Raw genomic sequence first — 23,026 nt, forward strand, 5'->3', positions numbered from 1 at the left:
GGGGGATAAAAACAATATCAGAGAACCTCACTGCCATTGAGTCAATTCTGGTTCATAGCAACCCTATGTAGGGTTTCTGAGACTGTACAACTTTACAGGAGCAGATAATCTCATCTTTCTCCCACAGAGCAACTGGTGTATTTGAACCGCCAACCTTGTTAGCAGGCCAGTACTGACAGCACTACTAGGGCTCCTAACAATACTATAAAATAGACAACTTGGTAAAAGGTACATAGTAGGCTAACTACCTTAGATTCTTTTAGGCACGAGGAAAGAATATAACCAAGTTTAAAGATATATGAGCAGGTTTCAGTTTGTTGTTGTTAAGTGCTGTTGAATCGATCGTAGTGACTCTGTATAGGATTTCTGAGGAGCAGCTGGTGAGTTTGAACCTCTGACCTTGCAGTTAGTAGTCCAGTGCTTATCCTACAGCACCACACCAGGATGCCAGGTTTGGTTGTTGTTGTTGTTAAATGCTGTCGAGTCGGTTCCGACCCATAACGACCCTGTACAGGGTTTCTGAGGCTGTAAATCTTTACAGAAGCAGAAAGCCTCATCTTTCTCCCGTGGAGCAGCTGATAGTTTCGAACTGCTGACCGTAAGCTTCGCAGCCCGATTCATAACCACTGCGCTACCAGAGCTCCTTAGGTTTGGTTAGTACACACACAAAAAAAAGGTCCACTGTCATTGTCAATTCTAACTCACAGCGACCCTAGAGGGCAGAGTTGGACTGCTCCCTAGGGTTTCTGAGACTATAAATCTTTATGGGAGCAGACAGCATCATCTTTATCCAATAGAGTGGCTGGTGGGCTTGAACTGCCAACCTTGCTCAATGCTTGACCCACAATGCCACCACTGCTCACTTTGGTTAATATGCAGCACACATAGTTATCTCCTTATTATGAAAGAAGACATAATTTCTAAAGGAAGGTTTGGATTGGTCTATGACAAAAGAATTCCTTTCTATTTTCAAATTTTTTCCAAAGCAGGAATATGTATAATATCAAACTCCAGCTGAGAGATATAGATGATTAATAATAGATTCATTTTCCTATAATTTTTCTTCACTTCAAATACCAGTCAAATCTTAAAGCATGCTTAGAAGGGTTTTATTAAGTAATTCACTATAAAAGCTCTAGAATAATTTTAAACATTCTGTATTAATTAGGAAATGGGAGCACGGTAGCTGTATATGCTAAGTATTTGACTCTAAATCACAAGGTCAGCAGTTCGAGCCCACCAGTCACTCCACAGGAGAAAGAAAGGAGGCTTTCTGCTTCTTGAAAGATTTATAGCCTTGGAAACCTTATACAGGGTTTCTATGAGTCAAAATTGACTGGATGGCACTTAACAACAACCACATTGTTGTTGTTAAGTGTCGTCGGGTTAATTCCAACCCATAGCGACCCTGTATAGGGTTTCCGAGTAGCAGCTGGTGAGCTTGAACTGCTGACCTTGCAGTTCAAACGACTTTGCAGTCTGGTGCATTAACCCACAGCACCACACCAGGACTCCACATATTAAGAGAGTCTTAATTTACCTTGGTTTTACGTCTTTACAGATAGTTATAATATGTAAATGAAACAGGAGTTAATATCTTTGGTTAATTATAACAGGCATATCAAAATAGCCATATACTTAGCTGTGAAGAATTTAAACAGATAGTTTGCCAAATGCCAAACTAACCTAAATGAAAGAGGAACAGAAATCTGAAACTGTCAATCTACCAGGTACCCACAGAATTAGAATATATTGTGTGCTGTTGTTGTTAGGTGTCACTGAGTCAGTTTCAACTATGAAACTGATTCTATGTTCATCAGAATGAAACACTCTCAGTTCTGCATCATCCTCACAATTGTTTTGCTTGAGTCCACTGCTGCTGCCACTGAGCCAATCCCTCTCATTGGGGTCTTCCTCTTTTTCATTTAGCTTATGTTCATATGTTAAAGCATGCTTAGGAGAGGGAAGAAAAGTACTAGACATCTATTTTGTTACCATTGTGATCATCAATGAAATGTTTTTGTTTTGTTTTGTGTTAATGTTTTCAACAGGTGATCAACTCAACTCAAGATACCTGTCCTAATTATTCTTGGGTGGATAAACTTTCTAAAGTACAGCACCGCGTAGTGTAAGCAGAGGTTACTTCTTTGTTCTATTCCTCTGTTTCATATTTTGAGTAAAGAGGGGTTTACTAGAGTGAGAATTATCAGTGTAGAATGATACTCATCTGAATTCCAAAATAAAATGGTAACACAAGCTTTGGCTTCCTTGGCTCCAAGAAGGAAAGGTTTTCTTTGTCCAGTTTTGCCTTTTTAGGTACAGAAGTTATTAAGCTTAGCTGCTTTAGTGTAGTCTCTTTACATAAGTTAATGAAAGCGAGCCCATTTTGCAAGACTTTTGTGCCTAAAGTAAAAGAGAGAAACTAGATCTAAGTGTATAATGACCAACATTCTCTCAGCAGCCCCATTTAAATAAGGCAACGCTGTCCTTCAATGATGCTGCTCTACAATTGCAATCCCTCCACACATGTGTTGGACAAATTTTTTAATGCCAAAACAGTCAATGACAAGTACAATAGAATATTTTCTATCTCCACTGTCTCCATAAAACCTGGGAGAATTAGGCTCAACATATTGTTGTTAGGTGCTGCCCAGTTGGTTCCAACTCATAGCAATCTGGTATAGGGCTTCCGAGGAGCAGCTGATAGGTTTGAACCAACGGTTGTGGTTCAAACAAACCTTACAGTACAGTGTTTGTCCTACAGTGCCACACCAGCACTCAAAGCTCAACATAAACCCCTATACTTTAGGGGTTTTCTTAATTTGCAAGGAGATATGAAAATATGTGGTACTGTAGGAAAAACACTGGACTCCTAATCACAAAATTGTCAGTTCAATTCCACCAGATACTTTTAGAAACCCTATACAGGGTCGCTATGAGATTTGATGACACTTAGCAACAGCAACAACAGCAACATAAAAATATGTATTCAGATACAGCTTGCATTATAAAATTAATGGTTGTTTTGGTGTTTATGTGGTAGCATCTTCTTTTGCCTCAGCAATATAAAGCCTTTCCTTCGATGATATATATACACAGTCTTCACAGTGGGGAAAAAGGCAGTGTCTGCCACGTAAAACCAAAATTAAGTAAGTTGCTATTGGGTCATTTCCCTCTCATGGCGACCTCATGTGTGTCTGAGTAGAAGTTGCTCTGTGGAGTTTTCAGTGGCTGTACTTGTAGAAGGAGATCACCAGGTCTTTCTTCCAAGGTGTCTCTGGGTGCACTCAAGCTGCCAACCTTTTAATTAGCAACTGAGCACGTTAACTGTTTGCACCATCCAGGAACTACCTTCTTGGAACATTGTAAGTGCTCAATAAACATTTAAGTGAATGAGCGAATGAACTAATAACTTTAGAAGGAAAACCTGCTATCTTTGTAGATGGCACTAACTCCAAAAGTATCTCCCCCATTGTTATTTGTTAAGAAAAACATTTTGTGGATGTTACCTAATTTGCCAAGCCTAGCGGAGTCCTAGTGTGGCTCTGTAGGATAAAGCACTGGACCACAAGGTTAGCTTGGATACAAGGTCAATGGTTCAAGCCCAGTAGTCACTCCTCGGTCACTATGAGTCGGAACTGACTTGACAGCACTTAACAACAACAGTCTATTAGTTAAGGAGGCCTCGTGAAATAGTGTGATAAGCATTTGACTGCTAACCTGAAACATCAGAAGTTCTATCCCACCACCTGCTCTGAAGGAAAAAGATGAGGCAGTCTGCTTCCTTGAAAATATACATCCTTGGAAACCCTATGGAACTGTTCTACTCTCCTATAGGGTCACTATGAGTCAGAGTCATGGTGAGTTTGGGTCTGTTATTCTGGCTCATGTTAGGACACTCCTCCAGAGTCTGAAGTCCAGGCTTCACCCCGATGCAGGGATTTCCAGTGTGACTAGAATACATTACCAGTTGTTCCTTGATGACTATGATTGCAGAGTCTTTAGAGAAATAATTAAATAGACTTTGGAATTATAAGTTTGGAAGGAAATAGTTTGGGACTAAAATTTTCTGACTCACATTATTACCTTTTGTGTAAATTAAAAGAACTGCCTGTTGCAAAATATTAATCACCTCCCCACAAAATCATTGGAAACCCTTGCTGCATGCAGATATGGCCTAGGTCTGAAGAGTCAGCATGGCTTCAGTGCTTAAAATGAAATCTTTTCTACTTATAAAAAGGAATGTCTCACTTGAAATATCCAGATTATTTGACTAACCCATTATCTCCTTTTGACCATGCCATAATTAACTAAGGCATTGCTAAGTCTGTGGATCTCAATGGTTGTTTTGAACAAAAATGTATCTAGTACATAGTATATCCTAGCTCCATTCTAGACATTATAGGATGTTTAAAAAGGAAGCATAAGGCATCTCACAAAGAATCTCATTTAATTAGTGAACCACATCTGTTTGTATGTACTGTATAATATAATGATAGCAGTATTTTCATTTATATAATCATAATTTAGTATGCAATTCAGTATGATTGCCTGTGTATGAAATCATGTACAGTGGAGGACAGAAGCTGCATTTTGAGTTCTGATACCACCTTAATACCCCAGGGTATTTCTTTGACTTCTGCAAGTCATAGAGCTTGAGATAGGTGGAGCAATGGCTGTATAACAATTTGTGATTTACATTTTGAGACCTGCTTTAATTATGATTCCATTTGTATGTATGTCAGATATATTCTTTGGGGTCAAGGTAAATAGCGATTTACTTCTTTTTTAAGGGGATGTAGTCTTGCGGTGATATCTGGAATACTCTATGGATGCACATTTGTGCCCATCATTTATATCAAGGATCACAGCAAAAGAAATGACAGTGACTATGCAGGGGCAAGTCAATACGGTAAGATAAAAAAAAGTTCGCAGTTTTCACTTTACAAATGAACTCACTAATTTTCCTATATAAGAGTATTAAAAGAATTATTGTAACAGTAAATACTGGTAAATAGATTTTGGTCTTATTTTTTTTTTTCTTGTGAGTGGTGAATTAGAAAAGCATTGAAGACTAAAATAATAAGGAACTGTTTGCATATTTTCATATGATTTTTAACATACAAATATGATCTACTTTAGTCAGATTTCATTTCAACTACTTGAATCTTAACACATGGTTTTTGGCTTTCCAGTGAGATTTAGAGATTATTTGGGAAAATATGTATCCTCCTCTTTTAAAAAAAGGTTAAAGCATAGTACATAGCGTTTTAAAATAAAATAAATGTAACTAAAGGTCAAAGTCTAGTCTGTTTAGTCAGAATATATGATTTTTCAAACACAAAATACTACATTGAAAGTCCCAACATAATACTTCCTGACTGTCTCAGTTTTCAATGGTAGATTTACTTTCTCAAGCATAAATACAACACTATATGCAGTTGTCTTGTACCAGTTTAAAAGGGGATGAGATGGTGTCTACTTCTGGGGTCATGTAATCATATTGAAATGTGTTTTGCCACCATAAAATCATAAGAGAATAGAGTCATGGATAATAAAGCACTATATCGAATGGTACAAAAATTAATGCAATCTAGGTTCAGATAAAGGAGAAAAAGTTTGGCAGACAAAACTCATGAGAGATTAATGAAGAAGTTGAGATTTAAACTGGACTTTAAAATAATGACTTGACTAAGGTATCATAGCTTTCTTTTGTCTCTGTATATACAGTGCTTCAACGTTTTATTCATTTGTGGGGTTTTTTTATGATAATGTTAAGATTTTGTACAAATAACTTTTCTTAATTTTAAAGGATAAAAATAGAATAACATAAGCTAAATTAAGAAACAACAACAACAAAAAAAAACTCACCAAAACAAAGGTGATGAAATAATTCAGAAGTAGAAATAAGTCTAAAAACTGTAACAAACTTACACACTTGCTAGAAATGAGCCATAAATTGGGTTTTACACTTCTTGTATCCAATATATAAGGTAAATAGATTAGTTCTAAAATTCAGTGAGAACAAGATAAAAACAAGCAATTGTTCAGGATTACAGTTGTTCTTATTCTGGGACATAATAGACAATGTCCTCAACAACCTCTTTATATAATAGAACAGTGAGTTCTTAGAAATATTTCTTAGGTCAGCCCTGAATCTAATGTGATAGCAACAAACTTCAGTCTAGTTTATTCAAAACTAATTGACATGGAGAAGCATTATGTTTTATTTCATTAATTTAACAAACACTTATGTAGTATGTGCTTTGTGCTAGCACTGTTATAAGCATCTCACAAACATTAACTCTGATAATCCCCCAAAAAATCTTACTAGTTAAATGTTATTCTCATCTTCACTTTAAAACTGAGAAAAGTGAGACATATATTAGATAACTTGTACAAAGTTCCAAAGTTCCTGAGTAATGGGATGAGAATTTGTGCCCAGGTAGTCTGTGCTCTTAATTGCTAGGCTATGCAGCCTTTTTTGGTGATCCATAGTTGGATCTATTGTTTTTATGTGACCCAGAGTCGAATTTAAGTTATTAAAACAATAGACAAACTCCTTGTCCTCCAAGCTTGCCTTCTTAAGCATGGCACTTATCTTCATCAAAGAGTCTCTGAGTTGTGCTTGGGGTTAATGACTTAGCTGCTAACCAGATGGTTGAAAGTTCCACTCAAAGGCTCTTCGTCAAAAGGAATACCTATTGATCTACTTCTGAAAAACCTTAGCTGTTGGAAAATCCAAGGACTGTAATTCTATTTTGACACACATAAGGGTACAGTAACTTGGGATCAATTCAGCAGTCACTGGTTTATCTTGGTCAGAATTTTAGGTGAGGGAAGCATTGAACTGAATGTAGCATTCCAGACCAGAAACCTATCTGTGTGGTCAAAACATTATCTGATTAACAGACACTAGAGCTGGGGCTTTCCATCACCCTATTTGACTAATTCCCCCCATAACTGGGTTTATAATAAATAGTTGAATAACATTCTATATATTCTTCGGTATGGCTGCCATCTACAATAGATACACTGGCCTCCACATTGACCAATACACCATATTTAAGTGTAATGAAGTTGTTTTCGACAAGTGACCCTGTGTAGGGTTTCCGAGGAGCAACTGGTCAGTTTGAACTACCAGCCTTATGATTCAAACCAACCTTGCGATCCAGTGCTTATCCTATAGCACCACACCAGGACTCTAGTGTTGTTGTTGTTAAGTGCCATTGAGTCCGTTCCACCTCATAACAACCCTGTATAGGGTTTCCAAGACCACTGACGTTGCAGTTCAAACCAATCTTGCAGTTGAGTGCATTAACCCACAGCATCACACCAGGACACCAGCACTCCAATAGACCACGTAATAACACTCAAATATCTTTTTACCTGATACCACCACAATCCGCTTGATAATTTGCTACAGGTAATCATTTGTAAGGAGTCCTAGTGTGGCACTGTGGGTTAATGTGCTGGACTGCAAAGTCATTTGAATTGCAGGGTAAGTGGTTCAAGATCACCAGTCACTCCTTGGAAACCCTATACAGGGTCACTATGGGTTGGGATTGACTCAACAGCATTCAACAACAAAAACAATAATCATTTGTAAAATTAGGTCTAAATACCTATTCTTAAATAAGGTATTAACACCTTTTTTTTTTTTTAAATATACCATCAAATTTACTCTCACTCATAGTGACCCCATATATGCCAGAATAGAACAGTATTTCATAGCATTTTCAATGGGTGATTTTTTAGAAGTAGGTTGCTGGGTCCTTCTAAAGTACCTGAGTGGACTTTGACCTCCAACCTATAAGTTAGCAGCCAAGTGCATTAACTTTCTGAACCTCCAAGGTTATAATCTTTAGAGAAAGCCACATCTTTCTATTAAAGGTCTGAACATTTTGGTTAGCAGGTGAATGCTTAAGAATTTTACCACCAGAGTCCCTTGTATAAATAGAATGTACAAAAGTAAAATGAGTAAATATAACTAATTCTGTATTCTTAAAGTTTTTTTTTTAAAGTTTATTATCAGAATTTCAAATACATTTGAAATGATTAAAATGATTTATTTGTGAGTTTTACAATCTGTGTTTTCAGATTTAGATTATGTTTTTGCACACTTCAGTGGCATCTTTCTTACAAGTACAGTCTACTTTCTGGCCTACTGTATAGTCATGAAAAATAGTCCTAAACTATATCCTGAAGCAGTCTTACCAGGTAAGAATATTTACTACAGAAAAATGTTCTTGCTATGTGCAATTGTCATCCTTTATTCATTTAAGCAGAATCAATATGTTCTGGAAATCAGACGATCTTCCATGTATATGTGTTTGTGTGTGTCTCTGTGTATACGAGGGTAAGGTAAAAAGTATTGCTTCAAGATCATAGAAACCTTTATAAAATATAAAAATGTGAAGCTATTATTTCTCGATATATATGGACATATCTTCCATCTACATCTGTATACTTCTGAAGGCAATATTTCCATCTCTCTAATACATCCTCAAAGAATTTTACATTCTACAGCTTACATCACATCAAAACTGCATTTTTGGTATCCTTGAGAGACTTAAATTGTGCTCCTTTTAATGTTCCCTGAGTTTGGGAACCAAAAAGAAGTCTTAAAGGGCAAGATCAGGGATATAGGGTGAATGGGGCATTTTTCCAGTAAAATTCTAATAAGACACCCATTGATACCCTTGAGAATGAACAAGTGCATTGTCATGATGAGAAAAAAAAAAAAATCCTTGGTGCAACATTGCTGGCCTTCTTCTCACCAGTGCAGTTTACAATTTTCTTAAAGCTTCATAATAACTGCCAGTGATTGGCTGTATCCTTTGAGAAAATTCACGGAGATTACCCCATCTGGAGTCCCACAAACAGTTGTCATTACCTTCTCAGCATGACCTCTCTGCTTTGAATTTAACTGGCTCAACATATCTCCTCCAAAGCCACTATTTTGACTGGACCTTTTTTGTTTGTTTGAAGGTACCCTAATAAGACTAAGACAAGAGAGTTACTAAGAGAAATTGTCTGTAGCCATCTATTGACTGCAGAGACATGTTTAAACATGCTTTGTTTGTATTTAACCAATGTATGTATAAACTGAAACCCTAGCAGTAATACATTTAACTTACCCTCTTACATGTGATTGTGAGTACCTTATTGATTTGGATTCCAGTTTGCCATTTAATTTCAAGTATTTAAAAATCATGAAATTGGATAGAAAATATGGGTCATTAGTGAGTATATCACATAAGACTCAATGAATCTCAGAACTTTCTCTATAACAAAGCAGCTTGTTTATTGGTTATTATCAGTCTTTACCATTTCTTCTTTATTATCTTATGATTCATATTAAGAGTCTGGGTCCTGTGGCTTTATTAAAAATTAAAATTAAAAATAGGATTCTGGAGTTTTGGAGAAACAAACTGTTTCTCCAAAAGTAAGGAGAATTGGTTATAGACTGACTCCAGTGGGCCTTGATGGTAAAGAGAAACAAAACAAAAAACTGTTTACCACTTATTTAGTTTATTCTAATTTAATTTGGAATATAGATTCACAAGTGAAAATTTAGTGTTGTTGCTATTGCTATTAGGTGCTATTTAGTCAGTGATTCTGAAAGCTATGCCACTGGTATTTTGAATACCAGCAGGGTCACTCATGGTGGACAGGTTTCAGATGAGCTTCCAGACGAAGACAGACTATGAAGAAAGAGTGACAAACTACTTTCGAATATTAAGTCACTGAAAACCTTATGAATAGCAGAGAAACACTGTCAGATATAGTGCCAGAAAATGAGACCCTCAGATTGGAAGGCACTCAAAATATGACTGGGGAAGAGCTGCCTACTCAAATTAGAGTTGACCATGATAAAGTGAATGGAGTAAAGCCCATGGGAAAAAAGCCCGCACGACCTTCATTTGCTGATGGGGCACAACTCAAAATGAAGAGAAAAAGCTGTAAACATCCATTGATAATCGGAACATGAAATGTACCAAGTATGAATCTGGGAAAATTGGAAATTGTCAAAAATGAAATGAAACACATAAACATTGATATCTTAGGCATTAGTGAGCTGAAATGGACTGGTATTGGCCATTTTGAATCTTGACAACCAAACAGTTTACTATGCCGGGAATGACAAATTCAAGGAGAATGGTGTTGCATTCATTGTCAAAAAGAACATATCCAGATCAGTCATGAGGTACAATACTGTCTGTGATAGGATAATATCCATGCCCCTACAGGGAAGTCCAGTTAATACCACTATTATTCAAATTTACGCACTAACCACTAAAGCCAGTGAGGATGAAATAGAAAAATTCTACCAACTTCTTCAGTCTGATGTTGATCAAACATGCAATCAAGATGTTTTGATCATTACTGGTGATTAGAATGCAAAGGTTGGGAGCAAAGAGGAAGGATCAGTAGTTGGAAATTTTGGCCTTCGTGATAGAAATGATACTGGAGAACGCATGATAAAATTCTGCAAAACCAATGATTTGTTCATTTCAAATACCTTCTTTACAAAGCATAAGAGATGACTATACACATGGACCTCACCAGATGGAATACATAGAAATCAGATTGACTACATCTATGGAAAGAGAAGATGGAAAAGCTCCATATCATCAGTGAAAACAAAGCCAGGGACAGACTGTGGAACAGACTTTCAATTATTCACATGCAAATTCAAACTGAAGCTGAAGAAAATGAAAGCAAGTCCACAAGAGCCAAAATATGACCTTTAATATATCCCACCTGAATTTAGGGAGGGATCATCTGAAGAACAAATTTGATACTTTAAACACTACAGACCAAAGAACAGACGAGTTGTGGGATGACATCAAGAACATCATACATGAAAGCAAAAAGTCATTGAGAAGACAAGAAAGAAGGAAAAGGTCAAAATGGATGTCAGAAGAGACACTGAAACTTGCTTTCCAGCATAGAGATGCTAAAGCAAATGGAACATATGTGAAGGTCCAAAAGCTGAAACAATAATTTCAAAGATCAGCTCGAGAAGATAAAGCCAAATACTACAACAAAATGTACAAAGATCTGGAATCAGAAAACCAAAAAGGAGGAACATGCTCAGCATTTTTCAAGCTGGGGGAACTGAAGAAAAAATTCAAGCCTCGACTTTTGTTATTGAAAGATTCTCTTAGAAAATTATTGAATGATGCAGAAAGCATCAAGAGAAGATGGAAGGAATACACAGAATACAAAAAGTAAATGGTTAATGTTTAGCACCAGTTTCTTCCACAGCCTATCATTACATCAACTACTACTTTATTTAATGTCAAGAGGTAGCATATGATCAAGAGCCAATGTTACTGAAGGAGGAAGTCCAAGGTGCATTGAAGGAATTGGCAAAAAACAGGCACCAAGAATTGATGGAATTAAAATTGAAATCTTTCAAGAAAGTGAGGCAACACAGGAGGCACTCACTCCTCTCTGCCAAGAAACTTGGAAGATAACAATCTGGCCAACTGATTGGAAGAGATCCATATTTGTGCCCATTCCAAAGAGAGGTCACCCAACGGAATGCGGAACTCATCGGACAATCTCTTTGATATCCCATGCGAGTAAAGTTTTGCTAAAGGTAATACTGAAATGGCTACAATCATACATTGACAGAGAATATCCAAAGGTTCAAGCCAGATTCAGAAGAGGCCGTGGAATGAGGGATATCATTGCTGATGTCCGATGGATCTTGGCTGAAAGCAGAGAATATCAAAAAGATGTTTACCTGTGCTTTATTGACTACTCAAACTCTTTCGATTGTGTGGATCATGACAAGCTATGGACAACATTGTGAAATATGAGATTCTGGAACACTTAATTGTACTCATGAAGAATCTGTACCTGGACTAAGAAGCAGTTGTTCGAACAGAACATGGGAACACTGAATGTTTTAAAATTAAGAAAGGTTTGCAACAAGGTTGTATACTTTCACCATACTTATTCAACCTGTATGCTGAGCAAATAATCCAAGATGCTGAGTTATATGAAAAAAAAAAAAAAAGTTGGCATCAGGATTGGTGGAAGACTCATTAACAACCTGCGATATGCAGATGATACAACCTTGCTTGCTGAAAGTGGAGAGGACTTAAAACATTTACTGATGAAGTTGAAAGAGCACACTCTTCGGTATGGATTACATCTCAATGTTAAGAAAACAAAAATTCTCACCACTGGAACAATAAACAACATTCTTATCAATGGAAAAAAGATTAAAGTTGTCAAGGACTTCATTCTTCTTAGATGAACTATCAACAATCACAGAAGTAGCAGTCAAGAGATCAAATGATGTATTGCATTAGGTAAATCTGCTGCACAAGACCTTTTTAAAGTGTTGAAGAACAAAGATGTTACCTTGAGGACTAAGGTGCACCTGACCCAAGCCATGGTATTTTCAATAACCTCATATACATGTGAAAGCTGGACAGTGAGTAAGGAAGATCATAGAAGAATTGATGCTTTTGAGTTATGTGGTGTTGGAGGAGAATATTGAAATTGCCATGGACTGCCAAAAGAACCAGTAGATCCATTTTGGAAGAAGTGCATCCAGAGTGCTCCTTGAAGGCCAAGATGACCAAACTTCATCTCTCATACTTTGGACATATTGTTAGGAGGGAACAGTAACTTGAGAAGGATATCATGTTTGGTAAAGTGGAGGGTCAGAGAAAAAGAGAAAGACCCCCATCGAGATGGATTGGCAAAGTGGCAGCATCAATGGACTCAAGCGTGGCAACAGTAGTGAGGTTGGCCCAGGATCGGACAATGTTTCGTTTTGCTGTGCATAAGGTCGCTATGGGTCGGTACCGACTCATTGGCACCTAACAACAACAATTTAGTCAGTTCCGACTCATAAAAAAAAAAAATTACCAGATAAATACTTGATGCACAACAGAACAAAACACTACTCTGTCCTGTGTCATCCCCACAAGTATTGCCACAGTTCAGTCTTTCAAGAATTGAAATCTTTCAAGAACGTGAGGCAACACAGGAGGCACTCACTCTTCTCTGCCTAGAAATTTGGAAGATAACTATCTGTCCAACTGATTGGAAGAGATCCATATTTGTGCTCATTCCAAAGAGAGGTGACTCTCGTTGGGAGTCTTCCTCTTTTTCGCTGATACTCCACTTTACCAAGCTTAATGTTCTTCTCCAGGAATTGGTCCCTCCTGATAATCTGATAAATTCCTTAAAGAACTAAATAAAGCATAAGTCAAAAGCTCATTTTGAATGCCTGATTAATTGAAGCCAAAGTAGGCCACCTTATCTAAAATTCATGATTTTGATGTTGGTGCAAGACCAGACAGTGTTTCCTTTTGTTATGCGTAAGGTCGCTATAAGTCAGTACCAACTCCACAGCACCTAACAACAATAGCAATGAGACCTTATAGAAAATAGAATACTAATTTAATGTTTAGCTAAAATATTATGAAAAATTTCATTTGTATTTTCGTTTCTTAGCTGTAACATCATTCTACATTTCACTATTAAAATTCATGGCTAGAGTACAGAACTTTAAATCCAAAAGAAGTACCACCAAAATGCTCCTTAGAGACCAAAATGGTGAGACTTTGAACACACTTTGGATATATTATTAGGAGTGACCGATCCCTGGAAAAGGACATTATGCTTGGTAAAGTAGAGTGTCAGCCAAAAAGAGGAAGACCCCCAATGATCTGGATTAGCATAGTGACAGCAGCAATGGACCCAAGCATAAGAACGATTGTGAGGATGGCATAGGACTCATTTTATTGTGCATAAAGTCACTATGAATCAATAGCACCTAACACCAGCTTCTTCCACAGCCTATCATTATACCAACTACTACTTTATTTAATGTCATTGAAGTGAAAAAGTTTATAATTATACCCACAGCACTCAAGAGTATTTGGTTTCTAAAATGACCCTAAAATGCAGTTCAAATATCCATGTTGGTCCACACTGTTGATAGGAATGCATTTATATGTGAACTTTAATATCCCTTATGTATCTGTGTCGTGGAGTCGGTTTTAGAGTCTCCTTTTTCAGAGTATAAATGTGTTTATTTAATGTGTCATGTCTGACTGTGTTTCAGGATTCCTGTCAGGAACACTTTGGGCAATAGCCACCTGTTGCTGGTTCATAGCTAATCACTCTCTAAGTCCTGTGGTCAGTTTTCCAATCATCACTGCTGTAAGTAGTTGAGTGGTTTCTGTTTTCTTTTTCCAATTTTTTTTCATTGTAAATCTTATTTTTCTGAGGAATTCTTAGTGAATCACTAAAGACCATCATTGATTTTGATTACTTAGGAGTATTCTCTGCTGTCTAAATTCCCACAAACAAAACTTGAGTGGCACAGCTGTATAAACATATAAAGATGTTTTTTCAAAAAATTTTAAAACACATTCTCATCTAAAACACATTGCATAAAAGCTTTAAAAACTCTTAAATGTTAGTATCAATTATCGGTTTCAAAACAATAAATTTTTGCCATTTGTACTGTGTTTATGAAATAATTTTCAAATGAACTAAATTCAAATAATAGAGGTGTGTTTTTTTTAAAGAACCCACATTTTTACATTTTTAATCTCTGCAGCAGGAAAGTATTTTTCAAAATTTCTTAAGTCATAAGGAATGTCTTGAAGTCCAAGGTCCTCATGATTGGAATGGCAAAAGAACCAAATTATTTACAATAAGGGGTTTGTTCCTCATCAATTTAAGGCTGCTCAATGTTAGAACTGGCCAGATAGCATAGATAAACATACTGGAGAATGATTTAAAAAAATTACCAGTTAAATACTTGAAAATGAATTTGTAGAGAACAGTCTATAATTTGATATGCTCCTCAGCTAGGGACAAAAATATTATTTTATAGTGGTAAATAATATTTATTAAAGTAGGTCAAGTTGCCCTGTCCAGGTATAGGGCTGTGGGATGAAGCACTGCAACACAAGATAGGTTTGAACCATAAGGTCTGTGGTTAAAACTCACCAGCCACTCCTTGGGAATCCTATACTGGGTCACTGTGGTTCAGAACTGACTCAAGGGCACTTAACAAGTTACCTTTGGGTCCATTTTGATTCCTAGTGACCCCATGTGACATAGTAGAACTACACCATGGAGTTTTCCAGGCTAAAATCTTTATGGGAGCACTTTGCTACGTCTTTCTTCAGAAGAGCCATAGGTAGTTTTGAACCACCAACCTTTCATTTCATTTAGCAGCTAAGTGCTTAACTGTTTTGCCAAATGTAAATATAACCTCTGTCATGTGGCAGGAATTTTTTTTCTTTTAATTATTATATTATTGTTATTAAGTGCCATTAAGTCAGTTCCAACTCATAGTGACCCCATATAGGATTTCCAAGGAGTGACTGGTGGATTTGAACCACCAGCTTCACAATTAGCAGTCCAGTGCTTATCCTACAGTGACATACCAGTTCATTATAGCCTTGGATAAATGTGAGTTTTCCAGAAAAGACTTGAAGCAATTTCATGTAAAATACTCATATAAAATTAGGTTATACAAGGTATATAGAAGTACAAGCACCAATAGAAAGTCAAAACCATGACAAGACTGAGAAATGAACCAAATAGCACAAAAGGAGAATAGTTATGTGATTAAACATTAAATTTGGTTTGGTGTTTTCAAAAGGGTAATATGATGGCATATTATTAATTTTTATTATTTGCTAGCATATGATTTCCTCAGAAGAGAATTCTTTTCTAACACTAAATTCATAACAGAATTTATCATATGAGGTCATTGAACAGGGATATTAAATAACAAATCATGTTCACCAATTTTTATAGTACACCATGCATTTTGGAAGAAGATGAGTTTTTAAATCAAAAAGGATAAATAGCTTGAGAGATTAGCATAATAGCATTACCATTTTTACAGGCCATAGAGTTGGTTCTGACTTTGGTGACTGTATAGTGTTTCCAAGGAATGTTAGGTAGGTTTGAACTTCCGACCTTGTGGTTAGCAGTCTAGTACTTATCTACAGTGCTACACCAGGACTCCACATTACTATCATTATTACTATTATATTTTCTCTTTTATTGTTTCCTCCCATTCCTTTGTAAATCAGAATGGTGTTGCCCAAAAGACCCAGCTGCTTTTTGTTTGATTTGGGTTTTGATGCTTAGCATCCATGTTATCGGTAAAAAGCAGTTCCTTTGACCTAATTCTCTGGCTCTTCTGGTGTTGACTTTTCCAGATGGTGACAATCAGAGAGCTAGCATATTTTTTTGCTTCACTCATATGCCAGGAGTGAAGTCAAACTCAGATGACCCAGTCATTTAGACAGTTGGAATAGTGAAAGTAACAAACATCTTGAAATTATAAATTTAAAACTCACAATTCATGCAGAGCTTGAGGAAGAATTATAAAAATGTTGATACAATACACCTTCTCTGCAAAGGCCAAATTTCATTCTTTTACCCTTCTCAGCCAAAAATGTAACACTGATTTTGAGTTTCATATTCAAATTACAGAATCATCTATTTTCTTCATCTCATGTCTTCTTATTGCCTTTGTCCTATATTATTTAATTCTTATGCTGATCTCCTGCCTACTGATCCCTGTTGTTTTCTCCTTTACATGGTTTGCCTGTCTTCCCAAAATAGTAACTTAGTATCGATTTATAATGTAAGATAGAGTCCTGGTATGGCACTATGGGTTCATGCCCTGAACTGCAAGGTTGGTTTGTTTACTTACAGTAGTAACTGATCCATTTGATTGGTTTATTCATTCATTTACACATACAGCACTGTAGAGTGATCAACTCCATCTTCCATTGTTGTTGTGAAGTGCCGTCGAGTCAATTCTGACCCATAGTGACCCTGTATAAGGTTTCCGAAGAGTGACTGGTGAGCTTGAACCGCAGACTTTGTGGTTCAAATTGACTTTGCAGTCCAGAGTATTAACCCACAGTGCCACACCAGCATTCTCAGACCTAAAATTTCTTCAGTTCTGAGATTATCTCATACCAATGAAAATTAGAAGTTTGTTCATATATGTTTTCTTATTAATCCCATTTTGAGTATTCTAAGAAACTAGATCAGTTGAAAAATAAACTATTTGATCATTTGTTAATTATAAATATATCACATTAAGGAAAAGCATTCTTTGGTACAAAATATTATAGCACCCTCAAAATAAAATAGAGACCATAAATAATATAGAAAAGGAAAAGAAAAAGTCTTCTTTTTTTTACTTAATATTATGTAATGTGATTATGTTGAGTTATAATTGAGATTATGGGTTGTTTCTCTTGAAAATATTATTATATTATCTTTACCGTAGTCAAGTTTTTGATAGATCAGCTCCTCAGTTTAATATATTTACATTCAGAGTCAAATATACAACTTAAAAGTTTTTCTTTTAATTTAAGGGTCCAGGACTTATAGCTGCGATGTGGGGTGTCTTCATGTTTAAGGAAATCCAGGTAAGTGGAAGAAAGAATAATTTAGAAATCACTAAGTCCAAACGGTGGATATTTAGTCTTACGTTGGTGTTATTTTCTAAATACTGTGGGTGACTCCCAAGCCAGGAGCAGAGCACACAGGAATGGATTTGATAGATCAACTCTTTGTGTTCCTGAGTGGCACAAATGGCAGCCTAGAGGTTTTCCGTTTAAACTTTCCCAGAGATGCTGCAGAATAAAGGCCTGGGAATCTGCTTTTAAAAGGTCACAGCCTTGAAAACCGTATGAAGCCAATGTACTCTGCAAACATGAGCCGCCATGAATCAGAACTGATTCAATAATATCGTTGTTGTTTTTTTGTGTATGTGGTTTATGATAATGTATGAAACATGCTTCTCTATGCCCCCACCCCAGTTTAAAAAAAAAACAAAAAAACTTTTTTAAGCTATGTTGTTTTGTTAAGTGCTTTTGAGTCGGTTCTGATTTATAACGGCCATGTACAGGGTTTCCAAAGAGCAGCTGGTGAGTTTGAACTGCTGACCTTGTAGTTAAAACCAACCTTGTGGCCCACTACATTATCTTACATTGCCACACTAGGATTCCATAAAAGCTATGTTGTTGTTGTTGTTAAGTGCTTTCGAGTTGGTTCTGACCCATAGTGACCCTGTATAGTGTTTCGAAGGAGTAGCTGGTGAACTTGAACTATCAATTTTGCAGTCCAGAGCATTGTCCCACAGCACCACACCAGGACTCTCAAAAAGGAAGCTATAGACTTTACTTTTCACTACGTGATTTTAGTTAATCCAATAAAATACGATAGAGGAAAATGTGTTTAGTGTAAAATATGGTAGATAAGCAAGGCAAAAGATTTTATTCTGAAGCTTAAAATCTCCCTGAGTTTAAAATCTCAAAATGTAATTTGAGCATATATTTTCCTAATGGTATTCATGCCTTCTAAAGGCTTCCATATTGAAGCAACAGCTTTGTAAGACAACAAGTGACAACTGTAAGATCACAGCACTTACCAACCCCCTAAGAGTCCCACTTCTGGGAATATGAATGGTCTTGTTGTTGTTGTTAGGTGCCGTTGAGTTGGTACGGACCCATAGTGACCTTGTGCACAGCAAAACAAAACACTGCTCGATCCTGGGCCAACCTCACTACTGTTGCCACACTTGAGTTCATCGATGCTGCCACTTGGCCAATCCATCTCGTTGGGGGTCTTCCTCTTTTTCTCTGACCCTCCACCTTACCAAACATAATATCCTTCTCCAGTGATTATTCCCTCTTGACAACATGTCCAAAGTATGAGAGATGAAGTTTGGCCATCTTGGCCTCTGATGAGTACTCTGGCTGCACTTCTTCCAAAATGGATCTATTGGTTCTTTTGGCAGCCCATGGCACTTTCAGTATTCTCCTCTAACACCATAACACAAAAGCATCAATTCTTCTACAGTCTTCCTTATTCACTGTCCAGCTTTCATATGCATATGAGGTCATTGAAAACACCAAGGCTTGGGTCAGGTGCACCTTAGTCCTCAAGCTGACATCTTTGCTCTTCAACACTTTAAAAAGGTCTTGTGCATCAGATTTCCCTATTGCAATACGTTGTTTGATCTCTTGACTGCTGCATCCCTGAGTGTTGATAGCTGATCCAAGAAGAATGAAGTCCTTGACAACTTCAATCTTTTCTCCATTGATAGGACTGTTGTTTATTGGTCCATTGGTGAGGATTTTTGTTTTCTTTACATTGACATGCAATCCATACGGAAGGCTGTGCTCTTTGTTCTTCATCAGTAAATATTTTAAGTCCTCTTCACTTTCAGCAAGCAACATTGTATCATCTGCATATTGCAGGTTGTTAATGAGTCTTCCTCCAATCTTGATGCCACATTTTTCTTCATAGAACCCAGGTGCTAATCTATAATTGCGTTCATCAAATAATCATAGGAAGTGTGTGCATTAAAAATTGTTTAAAAATATATATTAGAGAAATTCTTCAGTTAAGAAGTATGAGAGGGCTTCAGAAAGTTTATGAAAAAATGGAACTGAAAGATAATTGAATATTTCTGTGAGCTTTTTGAAACCCCCTTGTATATGTGAATTATATATTGTAATAAGGTTTTAGTCACATCATAGCCACAGTGTGGCAAACTGACAGATGTGTGATACACTGTTAGAACTAGGTCAGTTCTATCTATTCACATTCAGTGTCACTCCTCTGGAGTCCTGTCCCACTGCTGTGGAGTTGATTCCAACTCAGCAACCCTATATAAGACAGAGTAGAACTGCTCCATAGGATTGCTGAGACTGTAATTCTTTGTGAAATCCTTGAGAAGTTCTTTCTGAAACTGTGAGAGTGGGATCTAATATAAATATGTAAATATAGATGCAAAATCTTTGTTTAAAAAAATGTGACCGCACAAATGGACCCATATTTCTAAAGCATATGTAATTTAAGTTAGAGCAATTTCCTTGTAACACACAGATGCTTTTTAAAACTGATAACAATTACAAACATTGGAAGAGAGAGAGGGCCACGCTGAAAACAAAGAATAACTTATTTAACTTTCTAGAATTAAGAAAAAAAAAAATCCTTTACCAAGTCTATCTGCCAACTTAAGGAATTGTTATTAAGTACCATGGAGTTGGTTCTCACTCATAGTGACCATGTCTAGGGTTTCCAAGGAGCCGCTAATGAGTTTGAACCACCGACCCTGTAGTTCAAACCAATCTTTAGGTCCAGTGCTTTATGCTACAGCACCACACAGGTACTTAAGGAATACCCACTGATATTTGTCATTCAGCACAGATACCAAATTGCCTTTTGATAACTGATGCAAAGGAAAGCTTTAAATAATTTACATACTAACAGTTGGAGAACGAATTATAAACTAAGCATTAAGCCCCAAATCTTATTAGAATTTAAAGGAAAATATTTTTTAGAAACAAAATCCCCAAACCTTTACCTTTATGACATTTAAGATCCTAATAGTTATGTATCTTGAAGCAGCCTTGGAAGACACATACTTACAAGTGTACAATCTACAGTAGCAAGAACACAGACAGAGATCCAGGCACCTTTGTATGAAAAAGTTTACTAACTTTGTTTAGCTTTAATGTCATCAATACACAGTTGGGTGCTTTGCACATGTGATGTTCGTGATAACTGATATTGGTTTCTCTTTGGAAAATTTGTTTTAGAATTTTACATTAAGTTACTTTAAGCTACATATAAATTATTTTTCACCTACACACTTAAGTCAATATGTCTGCAATAGTACCAACATGGGGAGTTATTACAGTAAAAATTTATAGGTCGGTAGCTACTCCCAAATGAAGAATGAGATGATCTATCATTTTAGTAGCTGTTTCAAAATTCCAAGTTAAAAACTTTTTTGCTTTGGGGAAAATATGATCTTTCCAAAAGTTAACTTTGATCTCTGACAAAGAAAACTATTGCTCCTGCCCAAATATAATCAGTCTTTTTTTTTTCTATAGTAATCTACAGCTCAGCTAAGAGACTAAACCTTTCTGGCAGATTCTTATGCTTAAATGGAAAAATATTTGACTCTCTAAATAAGAAATTATTCTTTCTACATATATAATAAATGGAAAAGCATAGCAATGTAGTCACATAATTGCATAATGAAATGCTGATAATTGAAGCTCCCCATATGTTGTTTTTCCCTACATAAATAATTGCTTCAATTGTCTAATTCACAAATGCAAAAATATGACACCAACCAGCCCTACCACAGGCTTCTCTGCTCAGCTGGGTTCGATTATCCATTGCAATTGCCACACAGAACCCAGACAACATAACAATTATGGAGTTTATTTGCAAAGTTAGTAGATTACAATTCAGGGTCAGAAATGCTCAGGACATAGTTGTTCTAGTCAGCTGCTAATAAGTGCCTATAGACCATATAAGCTCAGCATGAGGGCACTCAGCTCTAGCTCCATGGTTTAGCAAACTTAGCTCCCCCATTTGAGTGCCTAGAGGCACTCCATAGGGCTGGGAAGTCTACTACTTTGTCTCATGCTCTGGTACTTGGTTCTGCTGCTTTTCCTGCTCTGCCTGTCTTCCAGTGTCACAGCTTTGTGTTCCTGGGTTGAGAAGATTCAGGCTCAGGGACCTCAGGGACCAAACAACACACTCATCCCCTAGCTCTTCTTCTTTGATGGTAGTGAGATATCCCTCCTCTTGCTTCTGAAATGGCTCATTTTAAACCCATGCTAGAATTTCAAGTTTTTACAATTACAATGAGCTCTGCTAACATCCTCAATCGAATAATATCTTCCTATCTATATCTGGTGTGGTGCTGTGGGTTAATGCTCTGGACTGCAAAGTCATTTGAACTGCAAGGTTGGCAGTTCAAGCTCACCAGCTACTCCTCAGAAACCCTATACAGGGTTGCTATGGGTCAGAACCGACTCTATGGCACTTAAGAACAACAACATCTGTATCTGGTGGGGTGCTGTGGGTTAATGTGTTGCACTGCAAAGTTGGTTTGAACCACAGATTGGTGGTTCAATCACATCAGCCATTCCTTGGAAACCTTTTACAGGGTCGCTATTGGTCAGAACCAACTCGATTGCACTTAACAATAGCAATCTGTATCTTGGTGGGAGTTACAGACTATAGAAAAGCCAGTAGATAATTCACCACACCACAGATCATCCTGGCTCTTCTAGCCATTGTCCCTTTCATACATGATGGATAAACTTTCCCCATATCATTTTAATTGTGCACGCCCATGAAAACTTGCAAACCAGTCACTTCATGCCTTGATCATCCCCCATTTTCGATAGCCAATTTCTAAATTGCCTATCTCTATTAATCCAGTCGTATGAGGAGACAAACATGTTCCTGTATGTAAATAATCTTCTGTTCTTGTTGGAACTCGAGGCATCTGCATTCGTAAGCAAAGTCCAGTCCACAGCAATCTATCAAAGTTGTAGCACTTTACACTAGTACAGACATCTCTTTATTCATTTGGTTGTGTTTTGGTCAGTTCAGCCCTCGTCATCCACACTAGGTCAAATGGGAAACACCTGCAAGTTTGGTAGTCCACACACTCCTCCCTGGGTTTCAGAGCAGTCAGCCCCTTCACTTGCTCATTTTCTCGCTTTCAGCACTAGTCCCTGATGGTCTAGGTCAGTGCCCATAGGTTCAGTAGTCCACACAACCCCTCAAACTTCAGACCAACTAGCCCTTCCTCTTCTCTCAACTCATTTTTTCATTGTTGCATTTTCTCCCACTTCAGCTGATCAGGTGGACCCAGGTGGTCACCAGTGACTATACCAAGCTATGTACTTACTGCTCCCTTTAACTTTCAGTCCTAGAATGGAGTTTTCTCTTATGGGCATAGACTTTTCCTCTCAGTGCATCCAACAGCAAACTGCTTAATTTAAATTCAAAATACCAGACATTTTTCTTTTTCAAGGTCTTTACTTTAAACATAAATCTGTTTCCTCTGCATTTTTGGTAGGGGTTCAGGTTTCTATCTAAGCCACTTACTCTATATACAGGCTGCTGGCTTAAAAGAAAGCCTGTTCCTTCCAGGAAATTCCTAACTCTCCTTTTA

General features: G+C 37.0%; 1 protein-coding gene across 1 annotated transcript in view; it reads left to right on the top strand.

Annotated features, from left to right (window-relative positions):
- TMEM144 (transmembrane protein 144) overlaps positions 1-23,026 on the top strand; it is a 54,567-nt gene that overhangs the window by 24,079 nt on the left and 7,462 nt on the right. Inside the window, exons 6-10 of the mRNA XM_006867919.1 lie at positions 2,052-2,128; positions 4,794-4,912; positions 8,101-8,220; positions 14,102-14,199; positions 17,403-17,456. Coding sequence (XP_006867981.1) covers positions 2,052-2,128; positions 4,794-4,912; positions 8,101-8,220; positions 14,102-14,199; positions 17,403-17,456 — 468 coding nt within the window. The remainder of the gene's footprint in view (positions 1-2,051; positions 2,129-4,793; positions 4,913-8,100; positions 8,221-14,101; positions 14,200-17,402; positions 17,457-23,026) is intronic.

The sequence above is a fragment of the Chrysochloris asiatica genome, unplaced genomic scaffold (assembly GCF_000296735.1).
Source record: "Chrysochloris asiatica unplaced genomic scaffold, ChrAsi1.0 scaffold00112, whole genome shotgun sequence".
In the NCBI taxonomy this organism is placed as follows: Eukaryota; Metazoa; Chordata; class Mammalia; order Afrosoricida; family Chrysochloridae; genus Chrysochloris; species Chrysochloris asiatica.